The sequence below is a fragment of the Leishmania panamensis genome (genome assembly GCF_000755165.1).
Source record: "Leishmania panamensis strain MHOM/PA/94/PSC-1 chromosome 34 sequence".
In the NCBI taxonomy this organism is placed as follows: Eukaryota; Euglenozoa; class Kinetoplastea; order Trypanosomatida; family Trypanosomatidae; genus Leishmania; species Leishmania panamensis.
Genome location: NC_025881.1, coordinates 610,363 through 627,513, shown reverse-complemented (window position 1 = coordinate 627,513; position 17,151 = coordinate 610,363). Strand labels below are relative to the sequence as shown.

The following is a 17,151-nucleotide window of genomic DNA, read 5'->3' as shown; positions in this document are numbered from 1 at the left end:
CCGCCGCACTAAGGATGACAGAAAAGCGCTTACCTTGCCGCTATCTTTATGTGTGCCTCTCTGGATGTAGATGCCAAGGTGAGGAATACTGCTACAGGAGGTGCAAGACAAAACAGCAAAAAAAATTTAGCTCAAAGCAGCTTTGAGGAGCGTAGGGATGCGCTGGTCACAGGGAGCGACCCTCCCACTCACACGCATACGCTCTCGATTCAGCCGCGGGTTGACGTCCAGGCAGTGTGGCGTGGGTAATCTGACACGTGAGTGTATGTATTGGGGAGGAGAGAGATGGTGAGCTGTGCAATGTAGCACAGGGCGAAAGGTGACACGATGGTGAAGATGGAGAATTATTTCGTATGGAGAAGGAAGAGAGCAGTGTGTGTATGGATGTGTGTATGCATGGGTGTTTGTATCCTCATCAACATGTACGTCTGTGCGTGAAAGAGCGTCCAAATGTGGCGCAGACGCATCGCTCATCACAACACGCCTCCTTCGCTAGAAAATGGAAGAGGGTGGGTGAAATCCTGCTCCGCTCAGCACACATATTGCATCGCTCCTTGCAAGGAGCGTCAACTCGCACTCATAGAGAGGAAACGCTGCTGCAGAAGCCTCCTGCATACGCAGCTCGGAACTGCACTCTTCGGTTGCAACGAACGGGAGGGAGGGGCTACTTCTTCCTCTGAGGCACCCACCCGTAGGTCACGGCCGCGAGGAACAGCAAAGTCGCCTGAACGCGGCGATGCGACGTGAAACCCCTTTTTTGTCGCCTCGAGTTGTTGTTTTATGCATCCTACACGTGTTAACGAGTGGGGTGTGGATGAAAGGGGCGGGGAGCTGTTGGAGAAATGACTTTGCGGGCGTGCTCTCACTCTCTGGCAACCGCACTGAAGAGGGTAAAAACACCCAAGGCTTTCTCTTCACACGCACAAACACCAGTGACATGCCGGTGAACGCTGTCATTGTAAGGTTGCTTCGCCCGCCGAGTCTGTGGAAGTCTTAAAGCAACGCAGGCATGCACATTCGAAGAGATACACATATCTGCGCGCCCTACCCCTACTCAGCGGTCTCACGTGGCGCTTCGGCCGCCGTTTCGCTAGCGTTACTGTCAGCTGGCGGCGGCACAAGGAGCTTGTCCCATGAGGTGTTTTGGATAATGTACCCGTTGAAGTGGCGATCGGTGTACTTGTTCGAATCGCTGCTAGTGTAGCGCTGCTGAACGCCGATGTACTGGTTGATGTAGTAGTAGAGGAGGTCATCCACCTCCCCGTGATAGAAGGCTGCGGCGTCGGCGCTGCTTGCCGTCTCATCAGTGGTATTCGGACTGACTTCGTTGGAGGCTGAAGTGGAGGCTTCGCTGTCCTTCGCTTCTACCTGGTGCGCGGGCGGTGGTGGGGACGGGATGCTGCCACCGTGCTTCGACTGTGCCTTCACTTTATTCACATGCGTGATGTATTCGCGCAGAAAGTAGTAGATTGCCTCGACGGTGGCCAGGTATGTAGGGTCATTGTTTTGGAAGCGCCAGAAGAGCGATGTCTGCGACTTGATGCGGACGTGCTTAAACTTTTTCACCCGCTCATCCCGCGCAATCGCTTTGCTCTGCTGCCACGTGCTGTCGATGAAGACGACATTCCTGTACTGGCCAAGATGCTCCACCTCGTGCAGTTCCACGCTCTGCTCGCTGGGATACAAGACCAGAGTACTCTCTGGCTCCAGCTGCCCCGGCACCGCTGGATACTCTACAATGTGCAAGTCGGGGGAAATTGTTGATGCAGCTAAACTGGTGCTCTTGCTGCGAAGCTCGTTGGGGTGCAGCACCACATACACGTTGAGGGGAAGCCCCAGCGGTGGTGGATGGGACTCTGGGTGTACGGCAGTGAGGCAGTCGTAGCAGTAGAAGAGGCGACGCTTGTTACACTTGGGGCACGCGCGGCGTTCCTGCTGCTCACGGAGGCGGTAGAGCGGGACAGAAAAACGAAGACCCTTGATGAAGTTGTGCACCTTGTCGGCGCGCTCATCGTTGGTGTCCGTGTAGCCACCGCGAGGACGCTTCATGATGGACTACGCGCGGCTACCCTTAAGAACAGCAGAGCTGAACTGTCACGCTTCTGTTCCTCAGAACCGCTTCTCACGCCTCGATCCCCTTGTGAGTGCGTGTGTGTGTGTGTCTCCTTTTGCTGTCTGCGGGGTACGCTCGATAGGTGCGCGTGGCTCTGTGCCTCTCAGAACGCCCACGCATCAGCAACTCGCGCAAGCGAACGGTGAGAAAGGTGAAAGTGATGCTTGAAAGAGGAAGTTCAAGATGAGGCACGCACCCACAAATGCATTTATCTTTTTGCTGGGTACACTCGCGCTGTATGAGTTGGTGCGCCTCACACTTTGCGTTTTTCACTCAAAAGAGAGGAGGAAGAAAAAGAAACGTCTCTTCCACGGAATCCTCGCCAGAAGTTCTGTGTTCCGAGGCAGTTCCAGTCTGACAGCCCACAATATCGCGTGCCGTCAACACTCAGTTGTGTAATCCGTTTCTGCGGCTCCTTCTTTTCGTTTTTCTTTTGAGCATGCCCACTCTTTTCCACACAACACGAGTTCACGCCCCACTCTACCACCGGCCTGTCGCGTGGTGCAAAGCGGCCGTGAGCACGTCACAGCAATGCGCCGACCCAGTCATCGGAGCACGGCCACTGCCTCACCCTCTGCCCACCCACCCCGCCACACAGGCCACCTCACAGCCGCGCCCGTTGTGCGGGTCACCACCTGGTGCATCCCTCCTCCCGGGGTGGCTCAGCTTCCCTCCACCAGTGGGCAGCGAGGGCCCGGTGAGTCACGCTGACGCGGTGCCCACCACATGGATGGCACACGCGTGTTCGCTGCTGCGGGTCGCTCCGACGCAACGCCATCCGCAGCGATACATCGCTCTGACCTCCTCACGTCGTAGGTGCTTGACCCTGCCACCACCAGAGGCGGCTCGGTGTTGGCAGGGATAGGGGGGCTGTTCGGCTTCCCCAGACAGAGTGGGATGCTGGACCCTGAGATGCCACGCACTGAGGTCTCCCAGGTCATGAGGGCAGTCCCTTCCAGAAAAAAAAAATTTGTAAGGGCTGGCAGTCACGAAGGAGAGCTTGCTTCACTTGAGCAGCAAGCACACAAGCAGAGAAATACACTTGATTGTCACTGAACAACTGCATGCACGCTGCTGTCATCTAGGAGCACGGAACTTGGATGCGGCTACGCACACCAGTAAACGGAAAAGAACAAGGCTCTAGTGAAAATGGGCCTCTTAGGCTCTGAACCTCTCCTGCCTTCCATGTCAACAGTCGAAGTAAGGCGCAACCACAATCGCAAGTGCGCATGCTACACGACAGCCAGCTATGTGTGTGGTGGTTGCATCAGTAAGACAGCCTCTTACTCCAGTTTGTTGAGGCTGCACTGCCCGTCTGCAGGAGTGTACCAAAGGAATGTGCCACCAACGGCAAAGGAGCCGGGGTTCACGACATGAACGCCTTTGTAGTGGCACTCCCATTGCTCCGTTGAGTCGCACAGCAGCATCGTGTGCGGCAGCACCGGGATGCGCAAGGCGTCGTCCACTTTCCACAAAACCACCTCGTCAATGCTGGGTGAAAGGTGCGCCTCGTCCAGCACCGTCTTGGTAACGCGCTCAAACGATGTTGTAGTGACTGCCTCGGCCCCACTAGGAGCACCCTGATTCGGTGCCGCGTCGGTGTGCTCCCTTGCTCGATAACGGTCCCATGGATAGAGCGACTCGCCGTGCTGAAAATCGCGCAGGAAATTACGGCGAGCGATGATGACCTCGTGCGTGTGAAAGCGCAACCGGCAAGGATTCGATGCGAGGGTGAGCTTCTTTGTTCGACTCTGCACGCCCTTGGCGAAGTGTGCGGCGATGGGCGTTTGCGGCTGAAAGCCCTGCAAGGCGGTCATGTCGCTAGGGCCTGGGATAAGCACAAAATGGCTATACTGTGCTGCGGTGGGAGCATTGACAGCGATGCAACGACCTAGTCCGTCTAGGAGGACCTGCATGCGGTCCGAATTATCGAAGATGTCAGGCAAGTGAGACGCATCGCCAAAGTGGAGCGGGACGGACGAAAAGTCTCCCGTGAAGACAAAGGTAACCTCGCGCAGATCTGACTCACTTAAACCCTGCATCCTCTCAAAAAAGCGAGCCAACTTGTTCATTGTGCCCGCCTTGTCGAGGTGTACATGCGCCATGACAATGATCACACTCTGTACCCGCGTTCTCTCCTCTCGCAAAGCCTCCATGGGGTACTGCGGGGCCAGTCCGAATAGGTCCATGCTAGGGCCGACATCGCGCAGCGTGACCTCCCGCCGCTCTGCTGGCGGGAGGTCCACTCGAGCGACCTGGAGAAAGCTGTTCACCCAGAACCCGCTCACTACAGCCATGAACCCATTACCTAGAAAGCAGTGCTGTGTGACCCGCGACTGCTCACTGAATTTCAGTTTAACCTTTCCCCTTAAATCCTCCAAGAACACTTCGTCATCGCGCACTACCAGGAGCCCAAGCACAGCAATCTGAAGATTTGAATCGAGCCCTTCAAGTGCAGAGGTGGGCAAAAGAACTAGGGAACCGTCTTGTAACGCACGCTGATCCACCGATTTCTGGTAGAGCCCGCATCGTAAACAACGCCGACGAGCGAGTGCATAGCGCTGATTAAGGCACTGAAGGCGGTTCAATGCAGTGGAGGAGCTGCCTACCCTCAGATCGTTACTTACCTCGTCGACAAAGACTCTGGGAACAGCGTCCAGAGAGACAACTTGCACAGATGACGACCCCTCGGCGCCTAGGCATCCCTTTATCTTTGCCTCTTGTAAGCTGATGACCGCATCTGCCTTTAACTCATCAACAAGTCGATTTTCACAGCACTGCTCTCGAATCAAGTTGAACAAGTCGCGCAGAAGATCGCGACGGTACTTCTCGCCAGTGTCATACTTTTTCAGGAAGGCGGCAAAGCGGTCGACGGCCAACGGCTTCAAGTTGTACTTGTACACCTGTGCGAAGCTCCTTATCTCGTCCTTGGGTTCCTTCATCACCTCGTACCATGTAAGGATCCCTGTTTTTCTCTTTTGCGCCTTTCTTGAGTGGTGAATTCTTCCAGTTTCTCTCCAGAAAATATAATCACAGAAACAAAGCGGCAATGTTAAAAGGTACAGCGAGAATTTGAAATAAAAATAAGCTGATTGGTGGTGCATTACCACATCAATCACAGCTTACTCAATAAGCAGTTGCGGTTTGAAAGGCAAAACTGCGACTCCTTGTAGTGCACTGTCAGTGGGCGAAAATAAGACACAGACAGAGTTCGCTTCTGTGGGTGTGTGTGCGTGTGTGTCATCTTTAACATCTGGAAAACAGAATCTTCCTGTAAATGCCCTAAGCTTTCTATATATTTTTTCTCTGCAATAGAGAATCTGCTGCGATGGCGCAGAACGTGAAAAAGCGTCAGTAATAATACTTTCACTTCAATCCCCACTCAAAGCTTACCTGAGCGCTTCAGTAACCGCTGCAATTTCTCGACCTCCCCAACCAAAGTAGCGTTGTCCTTCTGAACTCGTGCCACTTCTTGCCTGGCAGCCAACAGCTCCTTCACAAGCTTCTGATTGCGCTCGTGGGTAGCGTCTGCTCTTCCTCTCTCTCGTACTAGTTCTAACTCGTAATTTACAATCCCAGCTTTCATCTTTTCGCTAGACGCCACGTACTCTGCCAGATTCGCGGTGTTCTGCTTGCGGCTCGTCCCCTCCGCAAGGTACTGCCGCATTGCCTCTTGTAGCGCATCTGCACGCTCCTCGTTGGCGCTAGCTCGCTGTGACTCTTCGTGCAAATTGCGAAGCAGAACATTATTCAGCAGGTAAGTTCCCTTTGCATCTTGCTGAATACTGAAGCAATACGCGCCGATAACACATGTCAAGCTCCAAGCAGCAATAACGCTTCCTTTGGCTGCCGGCGCCAACCACCAAGCGCGGAACCTGTTAACCGGTGAAGAGACGTCACGCCACGGTGTAGAGTCTCCAGGGGCCTGTCTGTGCGTTCCTTCATGAAATGTCGCGTGAGAGTAACGATGAAGTTCAGGCTGAATCCCCTGCCAAAGGTGCACGCTTTTTTTCATCAGTGTTGTGTTGTATTGTTCTGCAGCCTATGCATCAAGCATGAAGTAATAGCACTGATATAAAAAAGAAGCGCTTAAAAATAGGATGGCTCGTAATGGTGAAAAAAAAAATTAAGATAAAAAGCTGCAAATATGCTGATCAAGTTGATGCACCTACATCTCCACTTTTTCTCAGGTGGGACTAAAGAATTCGGTACAAAGCAAAGCTACAGCTAGCATTAGCTGTCTTTATCATCATCAGTATGCCTTTTATCTCTGATATCAACGGCTGTGTAAATAACTATAAAACGGCGTCAAACCCAGTTGATAAGACCCACAAGAATTTATAGTCATTGAGACCCTTTCCAATTGCAATGGGTTTTGGAAATTTTTGTTTCTAGTAGCTGGGCATCGCAAACAGAGAATTTAGAGGCACAAGAAAAAGAGCTGAATACGTGCATTCAAAATAACATCGCGCTCAGGGCTTCTTCGCTGCCGCAATAATTCCGTTGAGAAACGCCAACACACCTCCGTTAGGGTCGGTATCAGGAACACCAAATGAGGCACAGAGCTGTCTGTAAGTTGCAGGGTCTTGTAATGCAGCCTCAAGCATTGTTGCTGCTTGTGAAACTTGCGGGTTTTTCACTTGAGAGAGGATGTCATCCTGCTCTCCACCATCTCTCGGCAAGTAGTCCGCGAGTTTTGCTTTGTAATAGGTGGGGTCACTGCTCAGTTCTTCACTCACAATAGAGGAGGACAAAACGTCAGTCAGCTTGACATCCTTCTTCGACTTGGACACTGACGCCAAAATCTTTTTGAAATCTTCAAGGTTGACGGTTGCCTTTGGTCGATTGTTGGCCGTGCGCTCTGCGAGCATGCTTTCCAGGGCCGCCAAATAAGCACTGTCCTTCTGCTCCGATTTATCCTGCAGCCAGAAGAAATATTGTTTTTTCTCGTCATTCACATTTGCTTCGAATAAAAGCACACGTCCGGTCTTGCACTGGGCCACAAAACTAGCGGTGGTCTTTCCGCGAGGCAACACAATGGGTGCCGATTTCTCGGACTCGGATGCCCAGATCATCTCAACAGCGCTCGTGCCAGCCGAAAAAAATGTAAGGTAACCCTTTCTCTTGTCGGCTGTTACAATTCCGCCTGCATATTTCATTTTTCCTGCGCGGAATTGCAGGTCAGGGAGCTTGTTGAAAACAGGTGGTGGGATCATTTTGCAGACAGCTTCAAACAGAGTTGTCGTGCTCTCTTAAGTACTTGGAGAAAAAAGATCGCTGTAACTTATACTAACAGCGAAAAAGTGACGCCAGGGGAGAAGGGAAGTTGTTCAGCAGCTATGAATCAACATCAAACGAGTTACGTAAATGTCTTTTCGTCCCTCCATGCGCAGGGAGAGTTGCGAGGGGAAATATACTACAGTAATTCATAGGAAAGTTAAAAGTTCACTTCCACACGTAGCGCAGTAGTTCAAATACGTTTGAGATACCACACAAGACCTTGTTTGCTGGTACTAGGGATCGATGCTGGAATTTTTTTTGCAATTTGGGGACTGAACTCCGAGCTGTGAAACCCAGCTCGGACAGAAAGAAAGCTTTGAAGCTACAGCGCGAATGTTCTTTTGGCGTTCTTATCCACCTCTGCGAGGATAAAGGCCTCTTCCTTTTCCACTACATACACGCCTCTGATAAGTGCGAAGACTTTGTAGTTAAAAGAGAAAGAAAAACAAACTACTCGATGATCGTCATAAAAGGAAAAAATGCGAGATGATGCCTGGTGAAAAAATCAAGCAGAGAAAAAAGCTCTAACATGAACCATGTAGCGAACCAGCTAAGAGCCCGAAAAGCGGGGAAAATATCAATGTGTCTTCGCCGCCCAAGAACTGCTTCGTTTTACCGTTGTTACCCATTTAATAGGAAGCCTGCTTGACGTATCCCAGCTTGAGCTCGAACGGCAGCCAGTCTAAGGGAGTCGGATCGCGGAACGTCGCAGGGCCTTGTGGAGTTGCCATGCTGAAAGAACGCAGACGAACCCACCCGGGCATCGGAGTGAGGCAACGGTCCTTGACATCCTCGTACGAAATATGCTCAGTGACTATCACCATATCGCGGTACTGTTGATACGTGGCAGCTACCGCCATGGTGGCACACACCGTGAAAATACCAAAACTTAGGCTAACAATGGGGTACATGTTCCCACCAAACAGAAACCCCCATTTTTCGACTGAGCCAGCAGCTGTTGACACAGTACCATATTCAGTCTTGATATTCCCTAGCTGTAGTCGAGTGGCCTTCGACAACATCGGCGCTAGGTACAGCCTTGTTCGCAACATTTGCTAAGATGGTAAACTACCTTTGCTTTGACAACTTAATTTTTTTTTCGTATGTGCGCGAATGGAAGAGCTAAGGGGCACAAAGGGAAATATTTTTATAAGAGGGGGTGAGAAAAAGGATACAATCATACCTCAGCGGGTGGCAATCAAGTTGAGGCAAAGAGCGCTTACGGCCAAAACCATTTCAGTGGAGGGAGCAGACGACTGCAGAGGTGGTAATGCTACACGATTCTGAAGAACGACGACCTCCTGTTGGACTGCAACCTGGGCACCGATCCATGCCGGAAACACGTACTGTCATAAGACCTTTTCCTCCATATTGTTACAGTGTCCCAGAAACCAGGTCTCCTCTTGTTTCTTTGTTGCCACGTTCTGCAAAAAGCTCCTCACGTGTTTCTCAAGCTGGTTGTACTTTGTAAGAGCGAGTTTCCTTTTTTGACGAAATGACTAAAAAAAGCCATAGCACTGGTATAGGTTTTACGCATTAATTCCTCTGTTTGTGTCTCAAGTGTGAGTTCCTCTGGCCTTCTCCAGGCACCTGCCAATGCCATTGTTTTCTAGGATGAAATCTGCCCGATCTGAGGCTAGTGCCTTCATCACCTGATAGACAAAGTGTCCGTGAGGGAGTGCAGACAGATGCGGTGCGAGCAACCACAGTTAAAATCAGACCTCATTTGGGGCACCATTGTTTTGTGCGTTGTGGATGTGTATGTGTTTGGGAGGTTGATTAATCCCCTTTTTGCTGATCGGCACCCCCCCCCCCACTCCCTGCTTTCTCCGCATCAGACGTTGAGTCTGCTTTTGCTGCGCGTGAGGTGTGAAACCCTGCAATCATAGACAACACAACTACATAGAGGGGGTTGGCCCGCCGAAGGCTTGCCCCCCCCCCCCTCCTTTGACCTGTAAAACTTGGTGCCGCGGCGCGCCAGAGGAAGTTAGTGCTGCGACGCCTGCCAAAGCAGCGGCACAGGTCAGAAGCAGCAAAAGCCCCTTCTCTAGGCACTATGAAGCAGCTTGATAATACAGCTGCAACGAAACGATTCCCCAGTGGGCTCTAAGAAGCAGAAGGGCCTTGTATCGCATACAAGAAGCTTTCGACTTCGGAAGAGCTCGTAGCGGTTTGCCTGAGGCTCTTTGCGGCCTGTCAATCACCTTGTGGGCTCCTTACTCCAGAGGGGCAAAAACACTTTGGCGTGTTAAGAAACAGGCCTTTCCCTTACACTTCCGCCTCCGATGCGCTGATATGCTTCTCGTCATTCTTCCCGGTACCGGCTTCCTCTTTCTATTTCTTTTGAATCGGCAGTCTCCACGAGCCCGTTCGCCAATAGCATAAATTCAGAATGTCCTCACAAACTTCGCGATTAGTAGTGCTTGCCATCGGTGTGCTGCTGTTCATGGCATTAGATGTAAAGGGACTAAAGCTGGCTTTTATTTCTTCAGGAACGCCGTCTGACTTACTGCAGATCGCGTCTATTGTAAGAGCAGCCTACCAGAGAAATCACTCAGCGACGGTTCTCGTGGACGCACGGGAGCTCGGTGGCTGCAAAGACGTTTTTGGAAACGCTGTTTGCACTCCTGTCATATGCTCTCAGGAAGGGTGTCAGTACAAATCAGCAGACCAGTCTAGAGCGTTGCTCGCCACCTTGCGCAAGCGGAGCTTTCCCCCTGATGTTATCGTAGCAGCTGTCTTTCTCTACGAGGCAGACCGGATCAGTGAACATCTGGGTGTCCCTCTTGTAATTGTGTCATCTAGCTCGAGTAACGTGCCAAGTATTCGCAGTACGTCGTTTCATCCTCTGCCTTTTGACATGTGGGGAAGGTTCCCATTACTGAACACTGTCATAAGCGCAATACGCGGCTTTTCCGCCTCTGTGTGGGATCTCACGAGCTCTGGTGCACCCCAAGATACTCAGATGGCACGTCATATTATTACTCAAGGAATTCCAGGCATCGATATTGTCGATCCCATATGCCCTAATGTGCATCCAATCGGATTTTTCAGAGGCGACAATGAGGTCCTGGCAAAGAGCTCTTTCGTAGGAATAGATGCGTATATTGAGAGCTGTAGGGGTCGTTTCATCTATGCAAGCTTTCTGGTGGAAAGTAGCGTGCACGGGCAACAGGTTTACAGCGCTCTCCAAGCAGTTGCTAACGAAACGAACTCTTGTATTCTTTGGTATATGTCATCGGGTGAGCTGTCTTCGTTGAGATTTCGAAGATCCTCTGAAGGACAGCGTGTGAAAGTTACTGATAACACTTTTGCAGCCCCCTTCTATGTTTTGCACCGTCACAATCCTATTGTTGTACTCTCCAACAATGTCAAGGAAATTATGTACGATGCTATACTTGCCGAATCCCCAATCGTCTACGTCGGAAGCAACCGCCTTTCTTGTTTTCAGCTGTGGAACGCTGGCATCGCTGCATGTGCATCCACCCCACGCACTGCCGATGTTGTATCAGCTATTCTCTCAGTTTACAATAAATCGTCCGTGCGTGAACGAGTGCGAGCCGCACGACGTATGGGCTTTCTCATGGGTGGTGCTCAAAAAGCTGTTGAGGTTACAGAGCTCGCGGCTGCCATGGGAACCGGCAACATGGACTTTGTGTGCGACCAAAACGTTCTTCTCTCGCCGTACGGCTACGACTCGGCCATTGCACTATCGATAAGTTTTGTACTAGGCGTTTTATTTTTTTTTACCCTTCGCTGCTGCAGGTTTCCTTTGAAGTGGTAAGCGATGAGGTATAAGACATAATAACGAGCACTTATTGTACAGCATGTTATTTCTATACAGACTATAGAGTTACTGCGAGCTGCGCCGCTAATCCCCCTTTTTCCTCATCAGTGCCAGCACGTTTCTCCTGTCAAGGGGAAAAGAACAACGGTGTGCACCTCCTCGAAATGCAGAAACAGCTTGAGATTCTGATGGCTCTTCTGTGAGGCATCTCCCTCACTACTTTAAAGGACATCATTATACTATCAGCTTGCATTCTCACTATTTCTTATTGCTCTCATATCTGCCTACATCCCTCTAAGCTATTGAATTTCCATTCGTGAACCTGTTTAGCAAACTTAGAGTAACTGGCCACTACACCTCACTTTGCAACACACCCAAAGTCATGTCAGAGATCGAGGAAACGTTTCAGCGCATCAGCCAGCGACCCAATGTGGTTGGGCTTATTGTAGTGGACAATGAAGGTACTCCTATCCGAAGCACTATTGAGGACACTGTAGTACAAAACCAATATGCACACCTGATTACATCACTTGCTGCTAAAGCACGCCATTGTGTTCGTGACTTAGACCCGACGAACGACCTCTGCTTCCTTCGCATCCGCTCGAAAAAGAACGAGATCATGGTTGCACCAGACAAAGACTTCATCCTGATTGTTATTCAGAGCATTGTCGAGTAGCTGCGTCACACACACACACACGCACGAATAAGGCAGAAGAGAGAAGTGTTTTTGAATGTAAATACTTTCTATCCCCTTCGGGAATGTACCTAAGTTAGAGCGAAAAAAAAAAAAAGAACGGTGAGGACGACGTAGCCTTGTCATGCATTCAGTCTTCCTTTTACAAAGAGAAATAGGCGTAACTGTGCAAACACGCAGCTGATGTATCATATTGCTCTCGTATTGTACAGTTTGTGCTTCGGCCGTTTTTCTCCTTCCTGTTCATTTCAGTTTCGCTTACTGTCATTGATGTTGCGTCGTCACCCCCACCATCTTCGATGTGCACACTTTACAGCAACTCCAACTACTCTTTACTCCCCCCTAACCCTTCTCCCTCTCTTAAGCTGCACGCTCTAAGCTTCGGGTGTCGAGGCTTCTCGTTTTTTTTTGTAGCAACCGCTGTTTGGTTCAAACACCTATCTTCACAAGAAAAAAATCGGAAACTGCGAGCACATACAAACACGTATACAGGCACAATCGAACTGAGGAAAACGAAATAACGCCGCAATGCTTGCTGTTTTGGATGTGGCAAAGCACGTATTTTGGAATGACACTGCGTTTAATAGAAAACTGCTTCCCTCGGAAGCTGAGCTGGAGAAATGCAGCTACACGATTACTGACCTGGCGACCATGACCGGGAAGGAGCGGATTTCTGTCTTCAAGCAGTGCGGGATTGACCCTTCTCTCTTTCCTCTTTTTCTGAGGTCACTTCAGCACATCACCGCTCTCCATGGAGCGGGTAAAATTGACGGCAGTTACATGATTCATCGGCATCTGAGTGCACACCAGTGGAGTCCCTTCTCCGCTAACACTCCCCTTCTAGGCTACGCGAACGTGAATAGCTCATCGTACCGCGAGCAGTGCTCATCTGTAGCAAAGGAGACAAATAAGGATGATGTAGGTGACTTGGAAAGAGGCCTAGGCTGTTATTCCCGCTACAATGGTCTGCTCAATCAGGGCGCAACCTGCTACCTCAACTCGCTTCTCCAGGCTCTCTTTCATATAACAGCGTTTCGGGCTATTATCTATCACATGCCGACTAAAGATGAAGCGGAGCAACACGCCAGCGTGGAATCAACAGTGCCCAAAAGCATTCCATATGCCCTGCAACGGCTTTTTTGCCACTTGCAGATGTCGACGCGCGCTGTCGGCACACACGAACTCACTGAGTCATTTGGGTGGGGAGCAGCCGATAGCTTTATTCAACATGACGTGCATGAACTAACGCGCGTTCTTCTCGATAATTTGGAGGAGAAGCTGACTGCTCAACAAACTGAAACCGGAAATTCGACGCCAAAGGAAAATGCGATTCATCGCCTCTTCACAGGCTCCTTGGAAAGCTACGTCAAAGTCGAAGAGGTGAACTACTACGGATCCCGTGAAGAGCCGTTTTATGATCTCCAGCTTGTTGTGAAGAACAAGATGAACATATACTCGAGCTTCGACGCTTTTTTCCAGGTCGAGGTGCTGGATGGGAAAAACAAGTACTGCCTAGAATGTAATGGGAAAAAGTCGTATCATCGTGCAGAGAAGGGCGTCCGGCTCAAGAAGATCCCTCCCATTCTCCTTCTGCACCTGGCACGCTTTGACTATGACATTCACCAGGGTGAGACCAAGGTGCTGACGCGCTGGGACTACTACAACACTCTGGATCTGTCGTGTTACATGCCGGAGTCGCCGGCGACGGACACGCACTACACCTTGTGCAGCGTACTGGTGCACTCCGGGTCAAACACTGGTTTTGGCCACTATTTTTGCTTCCTTCTATGCTCTGGTGCTTGGTACAAGTTCAACGATGAGGTAGTCACCCCAGCAAAACTGAAGGAGGTGTTTGGTGACAACTTTGGTGGCTTCAAGCTCAACTACTGGGGTTCTGAGATCCCAAACACCGCCAACGCGTACATGCTCGTGTACATCCGCACAAGCCAACTCAGCTCCATTTTATGCCCGATTGGCAGCGATGACGTCCCACAACATGTGGTACAGCAGCTGGAAAGAGAGCGTGTTGCGCAAGAGCGTCGCGTCAAAGAGCAGGCTGAAGACTACCTCTACGGGCGAGTGCATTTCATACTGCCGAGCGATATCGTCGACCAGGAAGAGTACCTTATGTCGCGTCGACCAGTGACGCAGAGGCTCTCCTCTCACAAAACACTGCGCATTTTGCTCGACGACGAAGCGTTGCCTGCTTTTCAGAACTTTGTGACTCGGCAGTTTGGTGTCGACGCCGAGCAGCAGTTGCTGTGGTTTGCCTCATCGCGTACAGGTGGGTCAGAAATTCGGCTTTCTAGGCAGGTCAGGGCAAACATGAAGGTGCGACAGCTCTTGCAAAGTGCAAAGGAGTGCTGCGTGCTCGTCACAACTCCAACAACTGCCCCAGTAATCGAGCTCGATCAGGGCTGCACGTACCGCGAGTACGAGGTGTTTCACCACAAGCTGTACGACCCGCTGCAACTCAAAGTGTTTTTTCTAGGGTGCACCGTGCTGCACCGCGATCCGAGCGGGAACATAAAGCAGGCCTGCGAAAGCATGGAGTTACATGTGCGCGCCCTTATTGCTGACCTGCCAAACCTGACAAAGCAACTGCACGACCATCATCTGAAGAAGCTGCCGGAGGCAAAGCAGACACTACCGTCGAAGCCATGGAGTGCCGGCTCGCTCGAGTCCTACAGGTCACACCAGGATCTAGTCTCGAGGGATGAGGCGGAGGCGGTCGTTGTGAGGCGTGGTATGCCGCAGGAAGCGTTGGGGGCAGTGCGGGAAACCGAAGCGCACGAATTTTTGCCGTGCAACGAGCTTTACTCGGGTGACATTCTGATCTGGAAACTCGACACACCTAACGAGGATCCAGCGAACGTTTTCTACCCCGACATCCAGAGCTTTCAGCACTTCCTCCAGCACCGAATCCCGGTGGAGCTGAAGCTCAACCGCAACCCAGATTACCCTCTACTAATTGCGACCGAGCTTGCAGAGGACATGACGTACGAGCAGCTCCAGCGGTACATTGCACGGCTCATCGGCGACATTGAGAACTACGACCGCATTCGCTTTACTCGCCACAACCCGGAAACGGAGCTGCCGTACTTCATGAAGGGTAAGAAACACGATCGTGCAACTTTGGCGAGACTGTTGATGCCTGCTAGTTCGCGGGTTCCCGCCCTGTCCAAGTACCTCTACTACGAGTACTGCAAGTACACCGTCACCGAAATTGAGAATGCACACTCGCTGCAATTCAAGCTGTACGGCGACAACGTCAAAGTAGTGTCGGCGCACTGGATTCTGCTGCCGCATGATCTTCCTATCACGGCGGAACTGCTCTTTCCCGCCTGTGTGCGCGAGATTCAAAAAGACTACGCAATCGGTGCCTGCCCGGCGGTGGCAGCGCTGCTCAACGAGGATCCAGAACGCGCAGCCAACAACTCCACGATCGCCTTTGTGAAGCGGCTCATGCAGATGGACTGCAAGAGCGCACACGAGTGGCTGCGTCTGGTCGACGTGTGGCGCGGTCGAGTGTACAACATACTGGACAAAAACCACGTGCTTCTCTTTGAACACAATACCTTTGAAGAAAGTGCGGAGTATCGTATTGAGCACCTTCCCGCACCCATTCCAGGTATTCGCCCCTCAGACCAGGCGGTGTTTCAGGTGCATCACTTCACCATGGTGCGCCAGCGCCGCGACGCTATCGAGACACATAGTGAACCTTTCAGTATGTATGTCAACTTCAACGAAACGTCGAATCAGCTGCTACGCCGTATCGCCGTGAAGCTGGAGATGATCTACGCCGCGGTGCAGGATTGGAAGGTGTGTCTAGTGAAGGAGAGCCGGGTGAAAGTGATTGCACCGGATGCTCTGATGGGGACCCACATTACCAACTTCTGTCCCCTAGAGTGCTACCAACCGAACCAAATCGAGCCGTCGAAGGCAGCTTTCATTGGGCTGGAGCACGCTCCGCTCTCAAAGCGAACAGGTAAACGCGAAGACAAGGTGCTGATCCTCAACTGACTTCATAACAACACATACTTTTTACCCTTTCACTCCGTCCACATGTTAGTCACATGGCCACACGAAAGGTCTTCCTCCTCCCCCTCTCCACCCCCGCCCCAACGAAAGAAAAGACAAAAACACACAGTAGCTTGGGTGGGTTGTCGTCCTCTGTGATGCTCGACTGTGCATCTTTTTTGTTTTGGCTGAGGGGAGGACTTCGTTACTCGATTCACGCACTGTCTGTCTGCACTGCTATTTTGTTTCTTGTATCACCCTTCTTTGCACCTTCCGCTTCCTGCCGCGCCGCGCTCCACCCCACCCCCGCCCCCGCCCCCAAACGCACACAAGGTCGCTAATGGCTCGATGCACGACCTTCTTTCGATTCCGCCTTTCGTGTTTCTTTTATCTGTGTGTTTTTATCCTGCCTCTCTCTGTCTCCTTCCCCACCCACCTCACTTCACCGCCATCACCTCTTCTCTCCTGAGCATGGCTCATGCGTGTGCCCGTTTGTACGTGCGTGTGTGTGCGCGCGCATTTGCCTTTGAGACTTCGCGCACAGACAAGAAAGGAATGAGGTAGCGTACTGTTCATGAGTGGAGCATCTACTGGATTACCAGATTGCTTTGGCGGGCATATGTTCGTACGTGCTGACAGTACCCCTCTCGCTGTTGACATACACGTTTTCTTCTTCCTCTATGTGCGTGTGTGTGTGTGTGTGGAGAAGCGCAGATACGTCCAGTAAAGGGAGTATGAGTCCAGGGAAAGATTGAGACATCAAAGTTGGAGCGCAAAGGAAGGAAGCAGCTCTGTCCAGGTGCGAAAATATATAACTGGCCAGCGATGTGCACGCCTGTGTCACCTCTCTCCCCGCTCCACAAACAAGCAACACTCCATTTACCTCTTTCGTGTGTTATGAAATGTGGTGTGCATCCTTTTTGCTTCCGATGGCGTGGAACATCTCAGTGCGTGGCATCTCAGGGTCCAGCATCCCACTCTGTCTGGGGAAGCCGAACAGCCCCCCTATCCCTGCCAACACCGAGCCGCCTCTGGTGGTGGCAGGGTCAAGCACCTACGACGTGAGGAGGTCAGAGCGATGTATCGCTGCGGATGGCGTTGCGTCGGAGCGACCCGCAGCAGCGAACACGCGTGTGCCATCCATGTGGTGGGCACCGCGTCAGCGTGGCTCACCGGGCCCTCGCTGCCCGCTGGTGGAGGGAAGCTGAGCCACCCCGGGAGGAGGGATGCACCAGGTGGTGACCCGCACAACGGGCG

General features: G+C 51.6%; 8 protein-coding genes across 8 annotated transcripts, besides 2 other annotated features; 3 read left to right on the top strand and 5 right to left on the bottom strand.

Annotated features, from left to right (window-relative positions):
• Window positions 1–1,050: 1,050 nt before the first annotated feature.
• On the bottom strand, window positions 1,051–2,049 carry LPMP_341650 (hypothetical protein; the record flags this gene model as incomplete). The annotated part of the gene is made up of 1 exon (XM_010704290.1): window positions 1,051–2,049. One exon carries the CDS (start codon window positions 2,047–2,049, stop codon window positions 1,051–1,053), a length of 999 nt encoding a protein of 332 aa, XP_010702592.1.
• A 500-nt stretch (window positions 2,050–2,549) lies between these two features.
• Window positions 2,550–3,059: a repeat region.
• Window positions 3,060–3,396: 337 nt separating this feature from the next.
• On the bottom strand, window positions 3,397–5,055 carry LPMP_341640 (DNA polymerase epsilon subunit b, putative; the record flags this gene model as incomplete). The annotated part of the gene is made up of 1 exon (XM_010704289.1): window positions 3,397–5,055. One exon carries the CDS (start codon window positions 5,053–5,055, stop codon window positions 3,397–3,399), a length of 1,659 nt encoding a protein of 552 aa, XP_010702591.1.
• A 440-nt stretch (window positions 5,056–5,495) lies between these two features.
• Window positions 5,496–6,128, bottom strand: LPMP_341630 (hypothetical protein; the record flags this gene model as incomplete). Its single annotated transcript, XM_010704288.1, has 1 exon — window positions 5,496–6,128. One exon carries the CDS (start codon window positions 6,126–6,128, stop codon window positions 5,496–5,498), a length of 633 nt encoding a protein of 210 aa, XP_010702590.1.
• A 457-nt stretch (window positions 6,129–6,585) lies between these two features.
• Window positions 6,586–7,329, bottom strand: LPMP_341620 (26S proteasome complex ubiquitin receptor, putative; the record flags this gene model as incomplete). The annotated part of the gene is made up of 1 exon (XM_010704287.1): window positions 6,586–7,329. The coding sequence occupies one exon, from the start codon at window positions 7,327–7,329 to the stop codon at window positions 6,586–6,588; it is 744 nt and encodes a 247-aa protein (XP_010702589.1).
• A 693-nt stretch (window positions 7,330–8,022) lies between these two features.
• On the bottom strand, window positions 8,023–8,445 carry LPMP_341610 (hypothetical protein; the record flags this gene model as incomplete). The annotated part of the gene is made up of 1 exon (XM_010704286.1): window positions 8,023–8,445. One exon carries the CDS (start codon window positions 8,443–8,445, stop codon window positions 8,023–8,025), a length of 423 nt encoding a protein of 140 aa, XP_010702588.1.
• Window positions 8,446–9,785: 1,340 nt separating this feature from the next.
• Window positions 9,786–11,177, top strand: LPMP_341600 (hypothetical protein; the record flags this gene model as incomplete). Its single annotated transcript, XM_010704285.1, has 1 exon — window positions 9,786–11,177. One exon carries the CDS (start codon window positions 9,786–9,788, stop codon window positions 11,175–11,177), a length of 1,392 nt encoding a protein of 463 aa, XP_010702587.1.
• Window positions 11,178–11,562: 385 nt separating this feature from the next.
• On the top strand, window positions 11,563–11,856 carry LPMP_341590 (dynein-associated roadblock protein-like protein; the record flags this gene model as incomplete). The annotated part of the gene is made up of 1 exon (XM_010704284.1): window positions 11,563–11,856. The coding sequence occupies one exon, from the start codon at window positions 11,563–11,565 to the stop codon at window positions 11,854–11,856; it is 294 nt and encodes a 97-aa protein (XP_010702586.1).
• A 546-nt stretch (window positions 11,857–12,402) lies between these two features.
• Window positions 12,403–15,897, top strand: LPMP_341580 (ubiquitin hydrolase, putative; the record flags this gene model as incomplete). Its single annotated transcript, XM_010704283.1, has 1 exon — window positions 12,403–15,897. The coding sequence occupies one exon, from the start codon at window positions 12,403–12,405 to the stop codon at window positions 15,895–15,897; it is 3,495 nt and encodes a 1,164-aa protein (XP_010702585.1).
• Window positions 15,898–16,820: 923 nt separating this feature from the next.
• Window positions 16,821–17,149: a repeat region.
• The last annotated feature ends 2 nt before the right edge of the window (window positions 17,150–17,151 follow it).